Genomic DNA, 21,659 nt, shown 5'->3' on the forward strand with positions numbered 1-21,659 from the left:
GGACCGAAATCAGAGACAACCTAGTTCTCTAGTTAGTCGAGGCGTGGGCTGCTTTGCATAATGTCTGCACGCTCTGATAGCTTCTTCCTGCATTGCGGTCGACCCGCCGAGCATGAACCATCGGCTCTTCTACATAAAATATCTACCATAAAATTTTTAGAGTATGAAGTTTCCATTCATGCACTAAACTTGCATTTGGCACAAAAGGAAAGCGCTTCTTATTCATTCGAGGGATATTTTTTTTTTATAACTTCAGCAGTAAAGGGGTGCTTACAGAATGCTTCCATATTTGGAGATTATGAGTCTGTCTTAGTAAAGGGGGCCGCTGAGTCGCTGTTTTTCACTGAACGTTCTTAGCGATGCATGCGAACAATATGCCCACAGTAATATGCTAATGCACCCATTCTTCCATACCAGACACCAAACCTTGGTGAAAAACCTGCCGTGTTGGGGTGAACAACTGTATACTGCTGTTCATGCTACGTTAGTTGCGAACTCACAGACAGAAAGGAGAGAAGTAACGCAGTTACTTATAACGTTTAGGGATAGAATTGACTTTCTAAGACTAAGTTATGAAAGTCTTAATTTGGCAGCTCCTGCCCAATCAGCCATGTCAGGTGGTGTATGAGCCATCGCTTGACCCGCCAATCAATCACTGCGAGGTCGTTTCACCTGCCAACTACCACCTGCACCTACCAAAACTATGCCCAAGATTTTTGGGGCAAAAATGTGAATCGGTTCTTAAGGTGCTCGCTTTATAAGGCAACCTCCTCCAGTTTCGCTTCTCCCTTTAAGTCACTCTCGTTGCGCCGCCTTCATGCCTTTAAAAAAGGCAAAGGGTTGGACAACTGCATGACTTTCATCCTAGCGATGGCCGATGCAGCAAAAACACTAGCCCATATCTCTCCATTTACCTTTGTCCCATGCAAACTGCCTGCTGGCCCCTTATTCGCGAAAATATATTAACCCGTTCTGACGACATAATTTATGCGGCTATTTTCCACGCTTAGCTGCTATCGCTTGGCTGTTGCACTTTACGACCGTCGGTCACCTTGCCTTAGCATCACCTGTGCTACCTTGTCCTACCTTCTCCCAAGTCTTTTCTTGGTTTACCCAAGGATATGATTGATCATCATTTATTTCCTTTCCTGCTCTAGTGACTCTTGTGTTGTTTCCAGGAGAGGAACAGCTAGTGACACTTAGTAAAACAGTTGTGTCGGCATTCGATCTGAACACCAAGTGCAGCTACATATTTGTTCTTGGCTCCACAAAGAAACCAGCTACCGAGTTCCCTGACACGCCACTTCAATATTTACGCTGCTAACTGTTTCGCACATGCTGATATAGGTGGCATTTCAAACGACACTGGAAGCGGAGCGAAGGCGCCCATGACCTAGGCTTGCAAAGCTGCCTTTGCGCCATCTCCAGCAGTAATCATCAAGGGGGATTTGTGGTGCCCCTCCCGTTTTGTACTGCGCCCTACATTGTAGAATGTCTTTCATTAAAATACTTCCAAAACCCAGCCTATGAAGAAGACTGCACCATGAGGCCACTTTCCTGTACTAGAGTCGGAAACTGGACTCGCCTCCTCATAGAGTGCTCACGTTCCTGAGCGACCGGATCCCAGCCACACGTCACTGTCCCCGGCGTGCAAGTTGGATTTCGTGTTTATTGCACTCATAGTGTTAGGTTGCCATTCGTTCTGGTACTCAACAGGCACCATTATGCAAAACACAACAGCGGCTTAAAGAATTTAGGCAAACCTTCAATGCGACACTTACAAAGGTGTTTTCTCATTGGCAAACTCACCGCCAATTAGCCAGTCGTGAAATGTTTTAAGAATATCAATTAAAGGATGAAATTGTGTTTATAGAAAATAGCTCTTTTTAGATGTTCATTATTGAATGTTGTGGGGTATACTTTTGTGCAAGCATAATAGTTTAGCGCGCTTTCGAGAGTTGAAAGGTGCTTTTGAATTGTTTACAGCAAACTTATGCCTCCCCAGAAAGCTGCCATCGCGTATGTTTTGCCACCAGATCTTAATGCTAGGGAATGCTTGTCATCAATTTGTCGGTGCACGTTTACTGCAGTGATTGGATTCAATTCAAATCGTTCTAGATGAAATCATTGCTGAATACAAGCTGTTATACCTCTGAAAAGGTAGCAGAAAATGAAGCCTCCAATTGTCCAGTCCTTTCTCATACAGAATCTTGAGGCAGCTACTGGAGATGATACCGAAATGATTGCTATATCAACAGCCTCGGCTTTGTTACTGGAAGCAACACCGAGTAATGAGCAAGCTCCCACATTTGCGCATTCTCTTCAAACGCAAAAAGGAAGATTAAAATGCCTTCCGAGAAAGCATAGATGTATTAGATAATTTGACACAAATATCATTTAACAAAATATATTTCACAAAAAATTACAATAAAGGAGGTGTCACCGGTGAAGTATCGTTCAAATGTTATTTTTATCCAGACGTCAAGAGAGAAAAAAAAAAGGATTATAAGGACACGCTTTCTTTGATCCCAGCACTTACCGGCATAATCGTTTCACGCCACAGTTCCTGGAAAATGCATTGAAAGTTGAAGAATTCTCATAGCGAAACAAGCACAACAAAACACAACATTGTTTGCGTACGTTATTTGGATGTTCGAAGACTTCTCATAGTGAATAAAGCAATCTAGATTTAGTTATGCTACAGTTGTCTCTCAGCAAAGTTAATGTTCATAAAAATATTGAAGAGCGCTGCTGACTGTTCCTTCAAGTTCAAAATGAAGCAGACATATTAACATCTCAATTGTTTAGAGGGAATCATGGCACGCATTTAGTAGAACCCCGTCACATGCTATGTGCTAAAATTAAAGACCACATTTGCACTGTATTAAGCGTCAGGTGGAGTTTTTATTGTTTTCACATGTTGAATATTGTGAATTTTGCATATTCTAGATTTCCTAAATTTTTTATCTTTAAGTTATTCATCACAAAGGCCCTTGTGCATATTTCTAGAATCAGATATCACAGGAAGTCAGGACTGATGAAATAAAACGGAGTCAAGCATGTTAACGTTGACTGAGCCTTAGAAGGACCATAAATAACAAATTATTTTAGTTCAGCAAAGCGGAAATTACTGACTAGTCACTCCATCGCAAGAATTTTTGAGGTAGCTTCATTGACACCGCATACATCGGAAGTTAAAAATGGCACTTTGCCCTTTTCTCTTTTCTCAACACTCAGCGACCAAATAGAGTAATAAATAAAAGTGCCCGGTGACTGCACCCCATGAATAGTCATCGATTGATGTTTGGTTCGCAGGCTTCCACCTGTCGCACCAATTTTCAAGAGCATGGATGTCCTCCTTTCAACAAATTCATTTGCCATTGCCTTTTTAACTTCTGGAGCGACTGCTGTAAGTTACCGCCACTGTAGATATTGAGCACTACAAACCCGTAGTAACAAGGGCAGCCCATCTGCGGTTATTCTTTACAATGGCCACCGAATATAACTGGGGTTATTGCGGAATGTAGTTCACCATTGTCACACCGGCTGCTCCTGCGCTCACTTACAGCAACCAATTGCGTCTGGGTTGCAATAAACGAGCTGAGGCTATCATCGAGAAAGCAGCCGTGCTGAGCAGAGCAAGCTGAATTTGAAATTATTTCAGCGTTTAGAAAGCCATCCGAATGCGAAGCAAGAGGGAGCGCAGGCGCCATTCATCAGCAGCACTTCTTCCCCAGTCGACCAGTCGAACCTCTCGCAAACCGTCCGCGCCAACACCATCTCTATGGTGGACCACAATTACCAGCGTTACAAACGCTTGCTAGAATTTGCTGTTCCCTTCTACAATACCCCCTGGGATAAAATAACATCAAATATGACTCCTTCATCGCGGTCGTTGCCCCATGAAGGAGCCGCTGGTAGAAGTGATAGCTAGAATACAAACTAGGTTCTATTCAAAGCCGCGTATCTGCTGCTGCCAGTGCGGCTCTGCAACTTGTAAACGCTGCGATGAATGATTGATACTACAATAAAGATGCGTGGCCAGTGCGTTATTGTTGCGCCGTCGCTCGGTACTTGAAGGTTTTGTAAGCGGCAATGGATGGCAGTATGACGCCGCATAAATTATGTCTTGTTTGGTTAGTTTATGGGGTTTAACATCCCATAGCGACCCAGGCTATGAGAGACGCCGTGGTGGAGGAATCCGGAAATTTTGGCCACTTGGGTATTTTCAAGTGCACTTACATCGCAAAGAACAAAGGCAGCTTGCTTTGCGCCTACATCGAAAATCGGTTGCAGAGGCGGAAATTTGAACTTGCGTCCTAGGACACTATAGGGCACAGCAGTCGAGCGCCCTGCACTGAACTACCACGGCGAGATGCATAAGTTATGTGCTGCTCTTTACGTAGACACGTACGACGCTAAAGCGGAGGAGTTAGTGCGCTTTTCGCCCTCAGGCGGTGACACGCATGTTCTGTCTACGGATGTCGCCACTTTCTTGTTCAACAATGGTAATCCACGCTCAAGGATTCACGCAGCACACGAGCAGACAATTCCATGGCTGCCAGATGTGTGTTCGGGACGTCGTGGCCGTCGTGGCTACAACGAATGTCACCTTCTAGTGGCCAGTTACTCGCCATGAAATCACCGTGCCTGTAACGTAAGCAGTTTAGAGGAATAGTTCGAAAATTTACCGCCCCGCGCCACCATTTGTGACAGCTAATAAAAACGAAGGTGTTTGAAAAATTAATCACAACTCGCTGCCTTCGTCCCAAGGAGTTACTCTATATAAGGAAGTATTCTAAACATTTTATACAATGAACAAGTTTTTCAGTGGCCTGTACAGCGGTTTCACGGTCCCTTTAGGTCCTTTTACTTAAGTTTATTCCCCACAGTTTTATTTGTGCATAGGTACAATCAGGCGTACTTTCTTGCTTAATGCTTGTTTAATTTTTATGGACGCAGAAAAATAGCAAAACGTTACTTTCTGCATTTTATCGGAAAAAAAGGGCACAGCGTGGTCAAAATAATGTATAACGTAAGCAGGCTAGATGAGGGCTTCTGAAGCCATGCTTAATCTTGACATCTCTTGACAAGCTGGCTCTAGCAGTTTGAGAAGCAAGAGTGCAAGTGGTGGGACTGTCAGTACCTTTGGCAGTTGTAATGACTGTGATTTAAAACTTCCGCTCCTCACAGCGAAAGCCTAGTGTCCGAGCTGGCAAATGACTGTTTCTATCGCGAGTATACTGATGACAGTCTCACTCGGAATGCTAAGCTGAGGTGACGGGGTTCTACTGCTCTAATTTATTTTTGTAATTTCTTGAGTGTTGGCCCGATGCGTTTTGCACATACACGCAGATAACAAACATATAATTCGAGACATACTGCGAGCACCACTCAATGTAGTCTTCTAAGACGAGAAATAATTCATAGAAACCTTGCCAGCAGAATGTTTGGGTGAGAACTGTACTGCCAGCACTGACGTCAAGGACATCTTCAAAGAATGGCAGGCCCTCATTGTATGGAATTGATAAAGGATGGATAACATAGTTGTAAGCCAGGTCGTCAGGGGTATTGAAATATAATAGCATACTCCCACCCACAGCCCTCCTTCCTCCAGTCACGCGTCGAGCTGTAGACGCCGAAAGAGCTGGCATAAAATATTCTGTTTAAAATACAACAAACTCTCAGACATACAAGTCTGGTGAATTACGATTCTTACCAGGCAGTCCAAGAAACCAGAAATATTGGCACCACGAAACTCCAACCTTGTGAGCAGTGCTGTAAACCGCTCCCTTCTTTGTTCTTCTCCACACAACCACAGAGGAAGTAACACATCACAGTAAGCATCCAGGGTGCGAGGAAGCTGGAAAGTTTGTAGGGAAAATGTTTTTTTTTTTGGCACTAGAAAACCGGTGTGAAAGGATGAGTGTTTTTTCACCCATTTACACGTTAAGACGGATATTGTTTCCCTTGTTTCACAAAAAAGCAGGCAAGGCCAGCGTATAGGGCGCAAGACAGGATACATGCCGTCTGCGAAGAGTATAACAAATATGTCGCAGGCAATGAGATCGTTAGAAGCTCTTATGGCAAGAACGTCCCCATAACAGATTGATAATTCTTGGCTTCGCAAAATTCCCAGCCTATACTCCACTTCTTACCTCTCACATCAGCTTAGAAACCTTCATACTACGCTCGAGTGTGAAGTAGCCCCACATATCGCTTCTTTCTTTCCCAATCGCGAAAGTCACAGATGATGAATACGTTGCATCGTTGTAATAAAATGCACCGTAACGACGCGCGTGTCTGAGCCTTCCTCTCCACTTTTCCTGCTTGCTTCAATCATTAATAAGTCAACCGTCTAGAATCGTGAACATTAGGTATAAAATGCTTCTTAATTCTCGTGTCCAAAAACAGTCATCCAGACATACCACAGTGAGCAGTAATTAGAAGCGCCCACTGAATGCCACATCACAATCACTGTGCAGTGTTCCATCTCAAAACAGTGATAAAGTTCATTGGCGATAGTTCGGCGCTGGCAGTTGCTGTTCGTAGCGTCTGTCATGTTGCACACAATGCAGAGTCACCAGAATGCCTCGGGGTTGTGCGTGGCCGTGGCAAGCTCGTCTGGTGACTCGCCGCACTGCTAGGAGACGTCGGGCCTCCTCGGCTGAGCCGGCGTCTCGCGGCTCTCGACGACGTCTACCTGGAGTGTTGTGGCCGGCAGCACCGATATTGAGCGTTCCTGTTGAGCAGCGGTCAGCACCTCCAGAGAAGTCTTGGACTCCTTTTTGGACAACTGCGGGCAATGTGTTAAAAGGAGTGGAAGGAAAAAATAATGCTCTTTTATAATCAGAAAGAAGGAAATGTCTATCTGTGGCTCCCACTAAATTCTCTAACAGTTAATCATAATGATTGGTTTACACGAAAGGAAAGACGCAGTATCTTACACACTTTTCTGTAGACATCTGACCCGCGCTGTCAGGAAAGGGAGGAAGGTGGCAGTGGACACGGAAAGAGAGAGAGAGAAAGACCCTTTGGGGATCTTGAATGTGCAGTGACATATCGTACAGCACACAGGCGCCTTTTCATTTCGCCTGCATATAAACGCAGCCGCCGGTGGTCGGGATCGAGTCCGGGTACTCCGGCTCCGTTGTCAGCATCTTAATCACTGCACCACCGCGGCGGGGCCTAAATTATTCTTTCATGATGATAATTATGCGAAAACAACATGTACGCTGCACCCAACAAAGAGCAAGTTTTTATTCTACCGGCAAAGCAACTGAATATAATGAACAGTACAGCAGTTCTAGGAATCTATGTTATACATGTAAACCACCAGACTAAAAGATCGAAGCTATTGATGATATCAGACCTGAGAGATAACAGTTATTTTTTTTTTTCTCCCGTCACTAAAGTCACTCCTGAATGGCCAGGTTATCTAGCAGCGCAATAATATGGCTCAGGCATCTCTGCTACGTGGTGTATAGCCGTACTGATAGAAGGTACGAACCAGCTACTAGCAATCTAATAGTCGTAGAAACGGGCACCCTCCACTATCTCCCTATAAATAAATTATTACTCTCCTCATGTCATACACTTTAAATTGGCCCTCTCTCCCGGCCTCTTTACAGCTGGCGTCTGGCGTTCCGCTTTTAAAATTTTACATGAAGCTTGTCCATAAAAAACAATTACAGTAAAGAATTATCGCCAGATGCAATAAGTATAATGTACTGTACGCATCTGTGACAGCAATAAATTAGTAAAGGTTCCGATATTCTGATTCAGAAACGTCGTGCTTATTTTATCTCACTTTGTTCTGTGAACACATCTTAAAGTGCACATGTCGTGGCAAAAATCTACGGTTAAACGTCGATGCCATCCCTTAACTTGCCGTTGATCTTCGAACAGCCGTAATGCTACCCTACAGATTGTTGAAGTGACATTGCGTAGGGGCGCAAGGAGTAATTACGATCGAGCACGTTATTATCTCACCTGCTAAATAAAATTGCTTTCTACTTATATGAGACCATTACAGGATTATCGACTATCATATATTTGATCCCAACAAAGAGAAGTGTTGAAATAATTACCGAACACGTAAAGATATTTATTGCCACTCCATGCAGGCACACTAAGTGGCTCATCACTTACCTCCATAACCTCGCAGCTCCTCTCAATTGCTTTTTTCTTTGCTTTGGACGAAGGGCGTGTCTTCCAGACAAACTCAAGGATGACGCACACGCTGGAGACCCCAAGTCCTCCGAGTAAAACGAGGAATATTCCACCCACATTTGAAACGCCAAGTGCGTTGGCCTCTTCGGAAGAGTCTTTGGCGTCTGAGAGTGCAGCAGAGGCCTTCTCTTGTTCGTGTTGTTGCGAACAGTGCCCCGTCCACCAGTGCTTCTTGAGGCGCGCAAGGACACCTGTCTCCTGGAGCCGAAGAATCGCTTCCGAAAGGTGAGCAGTGTACGGGGAAGCTGAAGTAGACCGAAGAGAAACGAACCACAGGTTACAAAGTGTAGGGACGGTGCGCATGCGATAACCGCTCACACCAGCAATGTCACTATCCGCAAGCTAACCTGAACGGTCGCTTGGTCAATTTATTCCTTTACATGTTGAAACAGAAAGGCACCATCAGAAGCGCCGCTGCATTGCCATAATAACTGAACGCCGCATAAAAGAAGGAACAATAAACATATAGTGCTTTCCTTTTCTAAGCTTGTTGCCAATATTGCGATTTCAGTCCACTGCATCTCCGGCACATAAAAATTTAAAAGCAGCCCTGTAAAAACCTACGTCGCGTCATGCGCCGAAGTCGTTCATAGCATTCCAGAGATCCCCATTTTATTCCAGTGGCTTTAGAGCAGGAGCGCGATAATCCAGTGCTATTGCGTCTGCTCTCTCCGACGTTTAAAGCTGGGCTGCTTAGGCCCGTTATAAAATGAGGGAAAGGTTTCCGCACGTTTAATATCCCGTGCAGCCTGAACACTTATTGTCGACTTTCCTTCCGTCATGATCGTCATTTTACAGAAGACCTAGAAAACAAAGTAACTCAGTACTTATGCGACGACATGTATGTAACGGTACAACGTAGCACTTTTCATAAATCTATGCTACTCTTCAACCCACGACCTACGGGAAGCTTTTTCCGATAGGTGCACAACCTGATGCAAATAACGAATTACTATTTCATCTTACCGCTTTATCTGACTCCTATCAGTACTGCAAGAAAGCAGTAAAATTACTTAGTATTTTGTATAACAGGTAAAGTAAGTATAGGCTTCGCAAAAAGCCTTTAACCCAAATGATTTTCGTCGAAGGTCAAGGCCCTTGAAGTTTACAGTATGGCTTCTTGCTGGAATAAAACACCACCTCTCAGCCTTTCAAGCGTTTCGTGTTTAATGTGCTGTAAGGGCTCCAATTTGCGGCTTCGACGTAAATGATGTGGCCCAATCAGTTTTAATGAAGACTACCTTAATTTTGAAAGTTACGCTAAGGCCCAGTAGTATGCGTCAATTTTTTGTTCTCGCTTGCGGTGGGGGCTAGCCTGCTACCGAATTTTTATCTGATATAGGCCGTCATTGCACTCGCCACCGTTCCGGTGGTGGACGACGGTTGTTGTTGCGGCGCGCGTCTTTCTCTCCCTCTTCCGTTTCCTTCTTCTCTATTTTCTCTTCTGTATGTACGAGGCAGCGGAGGTGGCTCAGCTACAGAGCCAGTAAAAGGCCCGTGCATATTCTTTTCCTTCTTCCTACACCCACAACAACACAAATTATTACAAAATTGTTCTAAACAGAGTCGAGAAAGTGAGTAGAATTGTCCTACATCGCTTTCAAGCAAGGAGCTCTGATATATAAGCAGCAGAGGCTTTACATCATAGCCCGAGGAAGGCAGGCGGATTCGCTGACATGTTTGCTCACCTCTGGGCAATGCGAATCCGTACCCCTTGGAGTCCAACAGGCCACCAATCTGCGCTAGTTGGCAGTCCCTGTCGGTCAGGTACTCGATGGTGGCCGCCTCCATGAGGAATGCGTAGTCGCCGCGGCGGACGCGCTCCACGCCCTCAGCGTTCGAAGATGCCAATGACTCCTCGCGGTTGCTCGACATCACCGTCCACATGCGCTCGTAAGGCTCCAGTTTCGACTCCTGTCACCAGCATTCATCGTCGTCCATAACGTTGAACAAAAGTTAATACAAGTTTGAAACCTCTTTAGTGCAGTAAGACTATGAAGGGTACTAAAATTACGAGAACTTCACTGAGCTCAACGCATCCAAATCCATTTTTTAAAACAGCGCCAAAACATGAACAAAATGAAAAAGACAAACACACATTGCGCTGATAAAGCACATGCAAACGAGCCCTATGTACAAGAAATAAATTTAAGCAGAGTGGCTTGTTGGGCGAGTTGGTTGAACATTATATCTATCTGTCCGTGTTCTAGGGCTGTTTTAACATAATGTTCAACCAACTCATCCAACAAGCACTCATCAAAGTCTTTTTTTGCCACTACATTTTACAGTCGAACATTCCCATGATTGTTGATAAACCTTTCTTATCCCCAATATGTTTCTAAATATGAAATGCATTTTTACCGCTTCGCGTAGCTAGTCTGCCACCATGAGCTTTATTGACACAGATATTTTTGTACAAGAACTCGCAGTAGGTTCTATAGTCGGGTTTCTTTGTCTACGGCGCACTCACCTCTAAAAAACGAAGTGTCTTACACTGAGCTTGAACAGCAAAAAAATAAAATAAAAACGGATGCCTAAATCAGCCTAATATTTGATGACATAGTGATGCCGCATGGACATTATGGATTTTAGATAACAATAGTCTCAGTTAGCTGCCAATAGTATAGTACTAACTAGCTGGTCTGGATAAATTTCTACTTAAGTGTTTTAGTAACGATACAACATACAAGGGCTCCTCAGTAGTGCGAATTAGTGATCCTAACGGAGCTCAGTTTATTTGAATCGTAGTATGTAGTTATTGCCGACTGAACTGTATACAAGAATCACATAAGGCCTCTTAACCGTCGAACTGTGGTCTAAAGACAGCACACTCAGTTTGCGACGTCAATGCCAGTGTTTTCGTTACTCTTCATTAACAGTTTTCTTTTCTGTTAAAGTTTTCCTTGGTGCACTTTTAATGCTCTTTGGCTCAGTTTGTGCCCATTTGCATGTCATCATACACTTCACAGCTTCTTGCAATAGCCCCTATCGACTCGACTATGTGACATCGTCTTGCGACCACGCACGTCCCACCGACCAAATAGCGCTCCGCCATGTTACCAGCTAGGGCAGCACTCAACTTGGCTACGAAATATTTTGACTGGTCCAGATTTTGATAATATCACAATGCCAACTTTCAGGTATCGCGCTGATTGGGTGGTAATCGGTGTGACGTTAGGAGGATACATGATCTCTTTTGACAATCTGAGTGTTTGTAAGACGATGGCGAAACTTTCTTTTCGGAGTGCAGATTTTATTATTGTCACGTGGTGGTGACCAGGGTCGATGACACAAATGAAGAGTCGGTGATTGCACTAAAGAAACTCTTTATTGGGCTGACTTGCGCCCGCAAAAGAACTAAGCAGCTCGGCGGCGGCGATAGCAAAAACGTATTCATCAATCGTCGAACAAAGAATGCCCGTCGCACTCGTCAACGCTCAATTTAAAGGCTGCTCAGAACAATCTAGATAAGGTCGAAAACTGCTACAAGCACAACCTGGAACATTGTAGAAATACACGCAAGTGATCGGAATCTTCGAGACAGATCTCGCCGCATCGTTCGCGACAAAAAAAATAATGATAACGCGTCGTATCGCGGCAACGAGCATGAACAAACACGGGATTCAGAATTGATACGCGTGCCAGAATCAAAATGATGAGCCCGCAGGCCGGCGGCTGTTAAAAAACAACAAATACAGTTTTAAAGGTTTCGCGGCATTACTCCCCCCCTTAAAAAAACATCGGCTATATCAAGGCATTAAATGTTGCCAGCAGACAGAACGGGTCACCCATTATGTAAAAAGTAGTGGCAAAGCTGCCGTCGCAATACGTGATAAAATGCTAAAAGAAGTAAGGAGTCAACGATCAATACTATGTACCTTGAAAAACGATTCCGTGGAGCCCGACGCGACGCATCCGTAGCGTATCCTAGATTGCGCCGCAAGGTCGTGCACGTTTTCTATGGGAAACTGGAGCTTTTCATTGACGAGGAATGCAGCCATGTTGGCCGTGTAGAAAGAGACTATGATGAGCGAGAACACCCACCAGCTGATGGCCACAATCCTGGTAGAAGCAGCCCTGTAGGTTTCATTCACTCTTTAAGTATGAGAAGTGGTTTAAGAGTTGCATATCTATGGTTACGCTACAGGAGATGCAGTGAGTGGGAGACCCAGGTAAAATAACAAATACTTTTAATTGTACTGTCAGGACAAAACCGCTATTTAAACGTTTATTGGATCTAAGTGGCGTGTGTTCCAGATATAATTTTCATCTCAGGGCAATTCGTCTCTCAATGGTTCTGGAGAATAACTACGAGTTACAATGATTCTGAAATCCTAAAAAAAGTGGGGTCAATGTAGAGTTGTGATATTGAAGTGAACATCAATTTCCTAAATATGAGCACAAATTTTGAATTAAATTGAAGCTCATGTCAAGCAAATTTGGAATATTTCACTAAAGAAGGCTTACTTCCATAGATAATAAATGCGAATGCATAAAAGTAGTTCCTGCAAATTACAAAATCTTGTTCGGCAGCAGATACATTGTAACGTAAGTGCTCCGAGTACATAATCTTGACCACTTTTCTACTTCAGGCAACTGCAGCGATGGTATAAGGAAGACCTGGTTGAATACACCTCATGCAGAGCTTATCTGGGCATCAGCAATTTGTGCCATGTGTTCATCATCAGTAGAGGTAACAGCGGTAAGATGAGCAGCCGTCAAGGACATATTTTAAACGTATAATTTGAATAAAGCTAGAGAGCTCCGAGATTTACGCTTGAAATTGTCATTGATATTGCGCACACAGCTTCCTCACTGTTAAAGTATGACCAATCAAATGCATCCTGCGCTCTAATTGATTATTTTTAACACTCGAGAAAATCAAAATGACCGAGTTGAATGAAACCAAGAAGGATTACTTGTTTTGAGAGACCGTGTCGTGATATGTACTGTATTGTATTGAGATAATTTTGAACTCTTCCGTTTCGAAGAACTGAGTCCCATAAAATGTTCCAAATTCTAAAAATTGTAGGGTTCATGAAAAAATTCTAGTTTGGTATCGTGGTGGGTTTGAGTTTTCAGCAAGCTTTGCCAAATAATGGTCGCTTTGCAAACAGGAACCGTCTTTTCGAATACAACGAATGTGTTGTCAGCAGCTTTCCATGCACTCCAATTAATGTACCCATTACAATAGTAACAGAGCGATCAGAATGATGAATGTGTAAGCTATGCTGAGTTGATGCGACGCACTGTTCAACGCATATTCACAGGTTCTCTGTTCAGTTTTCTATTATTTTTGCAACGCAACGAATGTGACACGATGAAATACAAGCGTACCTGGGGCTTGTCTCGCAGCTCTGGAACAGCACGGAGCTGGTCGCGTACCAGAGGCTCTCGCCCAGTCCGAGTGTATTGTGCGGCCTCTCGGACCCTGACGATCGATCGCAGTCGCACTTAGGACCGTGTCGAGGATAGCACCATTCGGCTGGGGACATGCGTGCTGCCAAGTGGAGAACGAGGGCAGCCCCCACGTAGGCTGCCAGAAGGCACAGCCACACGTCGAGCGAGAGTGGTAGCAGGAAGTAGAACAGGCGCGATTCCTGTAGAGGCCGGCGGTACAGGATGCCAATACCAGTGTGCAGGAAAGGCTGCGTGAAGTCCACTGCCCGGGACCTAGCTACCGTGATTGTCAGATCTCCGATAGCCAGGTCGGCTTCCTGAAAATTTATGATTGGGCATAAAAGGAGGTCAACAAGCCCGTTAAGATTCCGGAAAACGTCTTTGTAATGGTAGCATGCACCATGCGAAACGATATTTTTTACATCAATTACGAATACTATAAAATTCAAAGCAACGGTACTGCCTTAGCAGGCAGCCGCTGTGCGCCATTCCAATATCTTAGACTGATTTTACTGCTCTGAAGCGTGTTCTGACATTGAAATTATTAACGTGCCATTGCGATGAAAACACTGGTACCATTTTGCATACTGACACCATCGGATATGATATTGGCGCGCTTCCTTTAGGAGACACGATTCTGCTCTACTGAAAAGGTGGTTGCCTACAAAAGCAGTACGCTGAATCAAGTGAAACCGAACTGTACGTCTATACAGTAGACGCACACGACGTACCGTCTTTGCCAAAAGTAACCAGGCTGCTCCGAAGGCTGCCGGCCATGTGGCGGCGTTGCGCTCGCTGTGGCTTATCGGTGCTCGTCAGCTTCGAGGGTACAACAGCTGACGTAACTTCGCACCCTCACTCTCGCCCGTTGGATGATAAAAACTAGGCGCGTATGATGTGTGGGCTGCTGTTTCACGCGTGCGAAGCCTGCTTGTGCCCAGCGAGGGCGCTCAGTATAGCGACGGGGCTATTATCTTTTCTCGGCAACTGCGGGAAACAAAAAAGCAGGGGATAGTAGACACGGTGAGCTCTTGCTCGTTTCTAGGACGAATATGTGCTAGATTTGCCAGACAATGCTGTTCTGAAATAAGGGTTCCGCGAACGAGAAAGCAGTCATGTGCATATAATGGCTAAGCGTGAGGAAGCTTTCATTATAGTTTGTTACCTAAACCAAAACTTACCTACAAGCAAATGCAAGAATTTGTTAGAATCAATCATTGCTCTTATTTATACACAGCCGCCCCAAGGGACTAGCACAATTTTACAAGCCTAAACAAGAGATAAGGTGGCTTGAAAGGGTTCACAAGCTTTCCCACAACTAGGTACCGGTGTTGCGGTCCGTAAAATGGCAGTAAGCAAGGCACATCGGAGAAAGCATGTTGAAATTTCAAGGTGCGTTATCATTCTTTACGTACAGGCGCATCAAACACGCAGGAAAGCGCAATTCTGCTGGTGTGTTTCAGTAGCGGATTGCAGAACACAAGCACGTGTAATTATATAGCGAGAAACGCAACATCTGCTTCAAGGTAGTTGCCGAGAAGAGCGAATGGTCCCGTCGCTGTACTGAGCACCCTCGCTGGGCATAACCAAGCTTCGCACACGTGAAACCGCAGCTCGCACATCATACGCGCCTAGGTTTTATCATCCAACGAGCTAGAGTGAGGGTGCGAAGTTACGTCGGCTGTTGTACCCTCGGAGCTGACGAGCACCGATAAGCCACAGGGAGCGCAACGCCGCCACACGGCCGCGCACTTGCTCCGCCAACCTTCGCAGCAGACTGGTTACTTTTGGCAAAGATGTCTACCAGAGTACGTCTACCAGTGCCATCGAAATTGGGACGCTATTCTTCCTTTTGTTACGTTCGCCTACAGCGGACCACAGGTTACACCCCGTTTTTCCTTGTTTACGGTCGTTCTCCCGCTACCCTTCTTGATGCGTCTTTTCTTTTTACACCTGTCAGCTCCTCATCGTCTCTTACTGACCAGTTCATTTCAGGAGTGGCCAGATGCCGCCAGCTTGCTCGCCTCAAGACTCAAGCCAACCAGGAAGACCCCAAGTGTCGCTACGATACGACTCACCGCCAAGTTTTGTTCCGTCCTGGTGACGAAGTGTTTCATTGGACACCATTACGTACTCCTGGCCTTAGTGACAAGCTCCAGCGCCGTTTCATCTGTCCATACTCAGTTCTTGGAAAAACCTCCCCTGTCAACTATCGCGTCTCCCCTGTTTACCATCCTCCGGACAGCCGTTATCCTGGAACTGAAGTTCTACACCTTTGACGCATGAAGCCTTTTATTCGGCGCAATACTGCGGACTAATTGCGGCCAGGCGGGCGGGCCGCTTGAACTACCGCGGGGGGAAAATAGTGCGAACTCTGTATGGCCTGTATGGGACGTCATCTTTCACACGGGTGCACATGCTGCTTCATCTTCATCCTTCTCTCTGGGAGATAGCCATCGTCATCGCTGAGTGTGGTTTGCTTCGTTTTTGACCCGGATTTCAGGTCTCCAATTAACCTGGTTCATCCCTCATATATATATATATATATATATATATATATATATATATATATATTGGGATATATATATAGGGATATATATATATATATATATATATATATATATATATATATATATATATTGGGATATATATATAGGGATATATATATATATATATATATATATATATATATATATATCCCTCCAAAAACGCCGCAACAGTGGTGCTCTTTTGATCTCAGTTTCTATTACTACACAACACAGTTTTCATTCCTTGTTGCAGACAAAGTAAGCCTTCCCCTAATTTTGTGCAGTCCGATTTCTATATAAAAAGGGATTTTTTCTTTCTTCTCATTCTTCTTAGGCCCGTACTCAATGTTTAATCTCTCTCTCTCGAAGGCCGCTTGCCAAATTAAAAATTGTTACACCGGGATGAAATTTAGGCGCTTTGTTGCTTGTAGCCCTTAAAAGGTATTACTTAAAAAACAAATAAGCCAGAACTACGTCCAAATGATATGAACAGAAAGATCTATAGAGAATCTTCCGTCCTACTTCTGCATGGGTAATAGAGTGGTACATGAAAATAATGCGATTTCTCGTTCTGTGACCATTCAATATTTCTCTCTTCATTGAGATCATACCAGCATAGCCAAATGAAACAATAAAATGCTGGCCTGGCAAAGCAATCGCTTTAGCATCTGATGACCTGAAGACAACAGATTATCCACAGCTCCAGCAGTCACACCACAAACTACGGTTGCTGGCTGACTCGGCAAACGGTGTCCATGGAGCACGCAGGAGGAAAATATGCTTCGGCATAGCTTAACCCTTTCTCTAAGAGTGAATTTTTATTTTTACATTTCTTGCGCATTTTTACAGCTGTGGTAAAGCTGCTATTATTGCTATGTCAAGCCACTTTATGTACGTAGCGTCTCTGCTCAAGGAAAAGTGAGATAAGCAGAGCATTTATTAAACTTTAAAGATACAGGCGGCAATGAATACGAGTTCCTTTTAACTGCGGAAAAAGAGGTTCGCTAAAAAGCTCCATGGCCAACATGTTCGGTGGTCTGTATGGGCCAGTGTCAAAAGCAAACGCTTTTTACGTAGATTGTTTTATAGGATAGGACATGCGCAGTACTTGTCACACTTCTCCGTAAGTAACTGAACAGCGCTGTAAGGGAAGGGAAGTGGGACTGAAAGATAAAAGATAAATAGGTGCCGTATAGTTGAATGTTACTGAATAATTGCGACCACCTGGATATCTTTAATGTGCACTAACATCGCAGAGCACACGGACGCATTAGCGTTTTTCTTCCATCAAAATCCGGCCGCGCGTTCCTGTTTCAAGCCCGGAACCGCAGACTATAATCGGCGTTTTTACCCACTGGGCTTCCACGGTGAGTCAGGAACTTTACTGCGTCAAACCAACGCCTCCTAAACAGTGAAAAGGTTTTAGTCCAGGTGTCACAATAGAAAACATCAACAAACAAACTTGAAAGGAAGAAAACGCGTCCATGTCATGGCTGCAGCACGCACAAACTTATTGAAGAATAAAAATAAAGGTGAGAGAGCCAAAAAATACTCCATCGTGTGCTGTGTGACGTCCGTGCACTTTAACAGTATCCAAGTGATCGAAATTACTCCGTAGTACTCTATAGCTCCACTTTCACTCTTTTCACTTTCACTCTCACCTTCCTCCTTTTCTTTACACTGCGGTACAGGTGTCCGCTGAAAAAAAAAAGTGTGGCAGATACTGGGTGCCTTTCCTTTCCCGTATACAAATTTAAACCAAATATTTATGAAAACAAAAACGTGCATTTAGACAAACAGAAAAAACGCCAAACCTTTCTTAAGCATTTTTCTCTGGAATTACATCAGCGTCATTGACTGGCCCATCACGAGTACGTTACAGTCTCCGATTTCCGCCCTTTACAAAGTTGTAGCTGTTACTTTTATTTTCTTGTTATTGCGAATACTTCAGTCGCGCTTGTTTTCTTAATAACTTTGTGATTCTTAATCATTTTTTGCTCTAGCGTTCTGGTTTCTTTTAGACGTAATGTTGCAAAGCAAAAGCAATTAAAATTATAAAGCGCCGCCACTCTTCCCAACGATGTGCTTCGAAATGCGCCTTGGAGTTTCTTGCGGAAAACTAGAGCTGCGATAACCATAGCGCCTACGTTAGAAGACCTAAGAGACACGCGAAGTGCCTCATCTCCATATTTTCAGTATTTCAGAAGTCTACTCAAACGTAAAACGCGGTGCTGGTTAAACTAATGTTCCAGGCATAGTAGATATACGCAGTCAGCGCAGTGTAGGGAAAAGGGGCTGGATGTACTGCGATGGAGTTTAAATTGAATAATCTCTCAGCCAGGAGCCCGCAAAAGGCATTAATGAAAACAAAGAGGCAGTTGGCGCTGCTTGCACGAGCTACGCCGCTGCCGTAACTTAAGCTTTAAGTTTATATCGCTTACACACAGAGGCTGTTCTTCGGGCACGACGGCAGCAGCCCAGAAGGCGGCTAATGCGATAAGCAAGGATCAGGGAAGACTGTATGCACAGTGGGAAGTGAGGGCAAAGAGCAGAAAAAAATAAAGAAATTCTGGAAGACCTTCGAAGGACAAGAAAAGCAGGCTGGCAGGAAGAAAGCGAGGCTAAGATGGAGAAGATTAAGGGTATGCGTAGAGGCTGCGAAAGAGAAGTGTAAAGGGTTGCTAAGACAACAGAGTCGCTCAGTCGCACAGCGCTCCTCGCGCTCTGAGAATTCCGACCGGCTGCTCCTTCTGAAGCCGAGAGTAGTCACTCTGCACGCGCTCTGCGCTTATTTCGGGAGGCATGTGATTCGCGAGGCTTTGAACGCGCATTACTGACGCTAATTTGATCGAAGGAGACTAGACAATAGGCACGAAAGGAAAACGCGAGACACGCTATGACACGAGACGTTCAAAGTATTAGGAAGTCGAACGACTTCAATTTTTGTTTCCGCTTACTGAAAAAATATTTACAAGGGTAATGAAACCATAGCTTTCAAAAGAAAATAATGAAAAGAGCACTTCTAAGCACCGTAATAGGCTTCCTAATTATTGGCTCCTTACGCTTTATGCGTTGATGATTTATTTATCGTCATTACCATTTACTTCAAAAGCAGTTGCTTGTCGCTCAGTTCACATACCTTGCTGTCTTAGTGCGTTTTTACAGCTCTGTTCGTGTATTGCGTTTGTCTTTGGGCCTTGTATATGCGCTTTCTTTAGCTTTTCAGGGTTAGTGCTATAGACTTCGTCTCGGTGGGAAAGAGTAGCTCGTGTCGTTTTCAACCACCATCCTTTCTTTTATGCGGATGTATTTTAAGAATAGCCCTGAAACATTAATAAACGGGAAAAGAAAATTTGGACTTCATATTTACACCATTTAAAAAAACCACACTCGAGAATAAAGTCATTACACGGAGTCGTAATTCCCATTTTGAATCTGAGTTGAGGACATTCGCAGCAAGTGCCCAATTAACTAAAAAAAAAAAAAAGTAAACTCTAGTCCTTTGCTAGGACCAATGGCTTCATTCTGACCAGGGCAACAACTTTAAAAGAAGAAGAGATAACGCTGAGAAACATTTGCCAATTTCCGCAAGAAAACACGCAAGGCAAATTCACATGATCAGTTCGCCAGCATAAGGAAATTTACGCCATTTATACTAGAGTACGAAATAGTCGATTTTAGAAGCATTTAATCCACGATTTCTGCACGTAAAAATACTAATATGCCCCAGTTAAACAGGGCCAGAAAATAGTTTCTGGTGGGTTTCTAAAAAAAAGAAAATTCACAGTATTCTTCTTTGGCAACGGAGCCTGTGAACGTCTGGGTGTTGTTTTGGTAGCTGCTACGAAGCAGCACAAGCGGGTAATGAGAAGGGACACTGCTGCTGGAGGCAGAGGGCTGGAAGCGGGAGGGCGAAGCTGCACCGAAGGGTTGGCGCCACACTAGCTGCTGTTTGACACCCGTGTCATGCGCTCATGTGCCGTTTTCTTCTTTCGTTTGTCACTGCCGAGCGCGGTGTTTGAAGTGATGATATTACGCAATATAGATTTATTAGGCACCTTGCCTGACTAAAACATTTATTCATTGCTTTATACGCCGTAAACAAGTTGCGCTCTTGTGTTACTAAGGACGGGCGATCGCGAATGGAATCACACTCTCGCGAGACAGCACTCGTCGTACAGCCGAATGCAGAAAACAGACATCACAGTACGTGAAGTTCTGTAATAAAATTACATCAATTTTATTCATTGTTTTTTTTTTCACTAGTGGCATATAAGCTGAATTCATCTGAGGCAGCTTTGCCGCCAGAATTATCACATTTGATATCACTTTCGTATCTAATCACGCCTGTTTTCTTTCTTTTTTTTTTTTTTTTTTCAAACACGCTCTGGTCTCGACTGCGCTGTTAGGCGCGTCTCAGCAGAAAGTAAGAGGCGCGGTATATAATGGGACGTAGTGTGCCTCCAGGACCGTCGATGTCATCTGCTGATAGTTCGCTGCTTGCGGGTGTGTCCAGTGAGTTAAGATGAATGCCACTTGTCACGAACATCTCCGAAGCAGCAGTATGTGAGGCCGCACTTGCGTCGCTGAAGGGACAGATTGGCGTATCTCGGAGTAGTCAAGAGCGCGGGACGAGGCAGGTTTGGTTGAATAAATCTCCATCTGTTACGTTCGTCAGGGATGCAGGACAGAAAATTCGGGAATGGGCGCGGGCGAATTTCGAGCGCAGGTCGCTTCTGTCATTTACTGCCCACAAATGGCAAGCTTGCCGGTTAGTTCGAGATTGCAAAGAGCGACGAACGGCGCTAAAAACGAAAGACAGAAGAAAGAAAGAAAACAAAGAAAAAACCCTGGGACTATGCAGGGAACGTATGGCCTCCATCGCAGGCGTGAAATGGTGCAGGCAGCTCTGAAAAATACTAAGATTGGTACAGAACGTGTATGTGTCCTCAACAAAGTTAATGTTATGTCTGTTCAAGCACACTTGCGTTTTCTTAGTTTTTCCTTCGTCATTTTGTTATGTATTACTAGCCGTGCTTACAAAACAACAGTCAACAAAAATTGGCTGAAACGAAATTAGGTAGAAAGAGGAAGAACAATCTGTCGAAAGGTTCGCGTTTTTTTCGTCTGTTAGAATCATTTTTTTTTGTGTGCATGAAGACAAAATGTAAGTGTTGAATAATTTCATTTTCTTGAGGAAGTAAGTTTTTAGTATAGGCATCACTACTGAAAGGTGTGGAAGCTGACTCAGCTTCGTCGGGAGGTCTTTATGATAAAAATTATGTTTTAATTGAGTCCTCAAAATATTTTGCAATGCATGCAAGAAGACATTGCGACGACACCATACTTTGTTAAGTGCTGTTGACAACGACAGGCTTTAACGCAAACTTCGCTACTGCCGTCTTCTACAATTAACAGCCTAACAATATAGCTTAGTTTGGGAAATACTGTATAAAGACAGTAATAACACCTCAATTTTATTGATACTCTCGTTGCTTG

At 44.1% G+C, this 21,659-nt stretch overlaps 1 protein-coding gene across 1 annotated transcript in view; it reads right to left on the reverse strand.

Moving 5' to 3' along the window:
- Positions 1 to 2,444: 2,444 nt before the first annotated feature.
- Positions 2,445 to 21,659, reverse strand: part of LOC146207925 (glutamate receptor ionotropic, kainate 2-like) — a 168,184-nt gene continuing 148,969 nt past the window's right edge. Inside the window, exons 14-18 of the mRNA XM_084577782.1 lie at positions 13,570 to 13,949; positions 12,111 to 12,309; positions 9,921 to 10,146; positions 8,152 to 8,477; positions 2,445 to 6,796 (exon numbers count right to left, since the gene is read on the reverse strand). Of these exons, the coding sequence (XP_084433908.1) occupies positions 6,644 to 6,796; positions 8,152 to 8,477; positions 9,921 to 10,146; positions 12,111 to 12,309; positions 13,570 to 13,949 (1,284 nt within the window). The 3' untranslated portion in view covers positions 2,445 to 6,643. The remainder of the gene's footprint in view (positions 6,797 to 8,151; positions 8,478 to 9,920; positions 10,147 to 12,110; positions 12,310 to 13,569; positions 13,950 to 21,659) is intronic.

Source organism: Amblyomma maculatum, chromosome 1, assembly GCF_055883805.1.
Source record: "Amblyomma maculatum isolate TAMU_Amacu chromosome 1, ASM5588380v1, whole genome shotgun sequence".
Lineage (NCBI taxonomy): Eukaryota > Metazoa > Arthropoda > Arachnida > Ixodida > Ixodidae > Amblyomma > Amblyomma maculatum.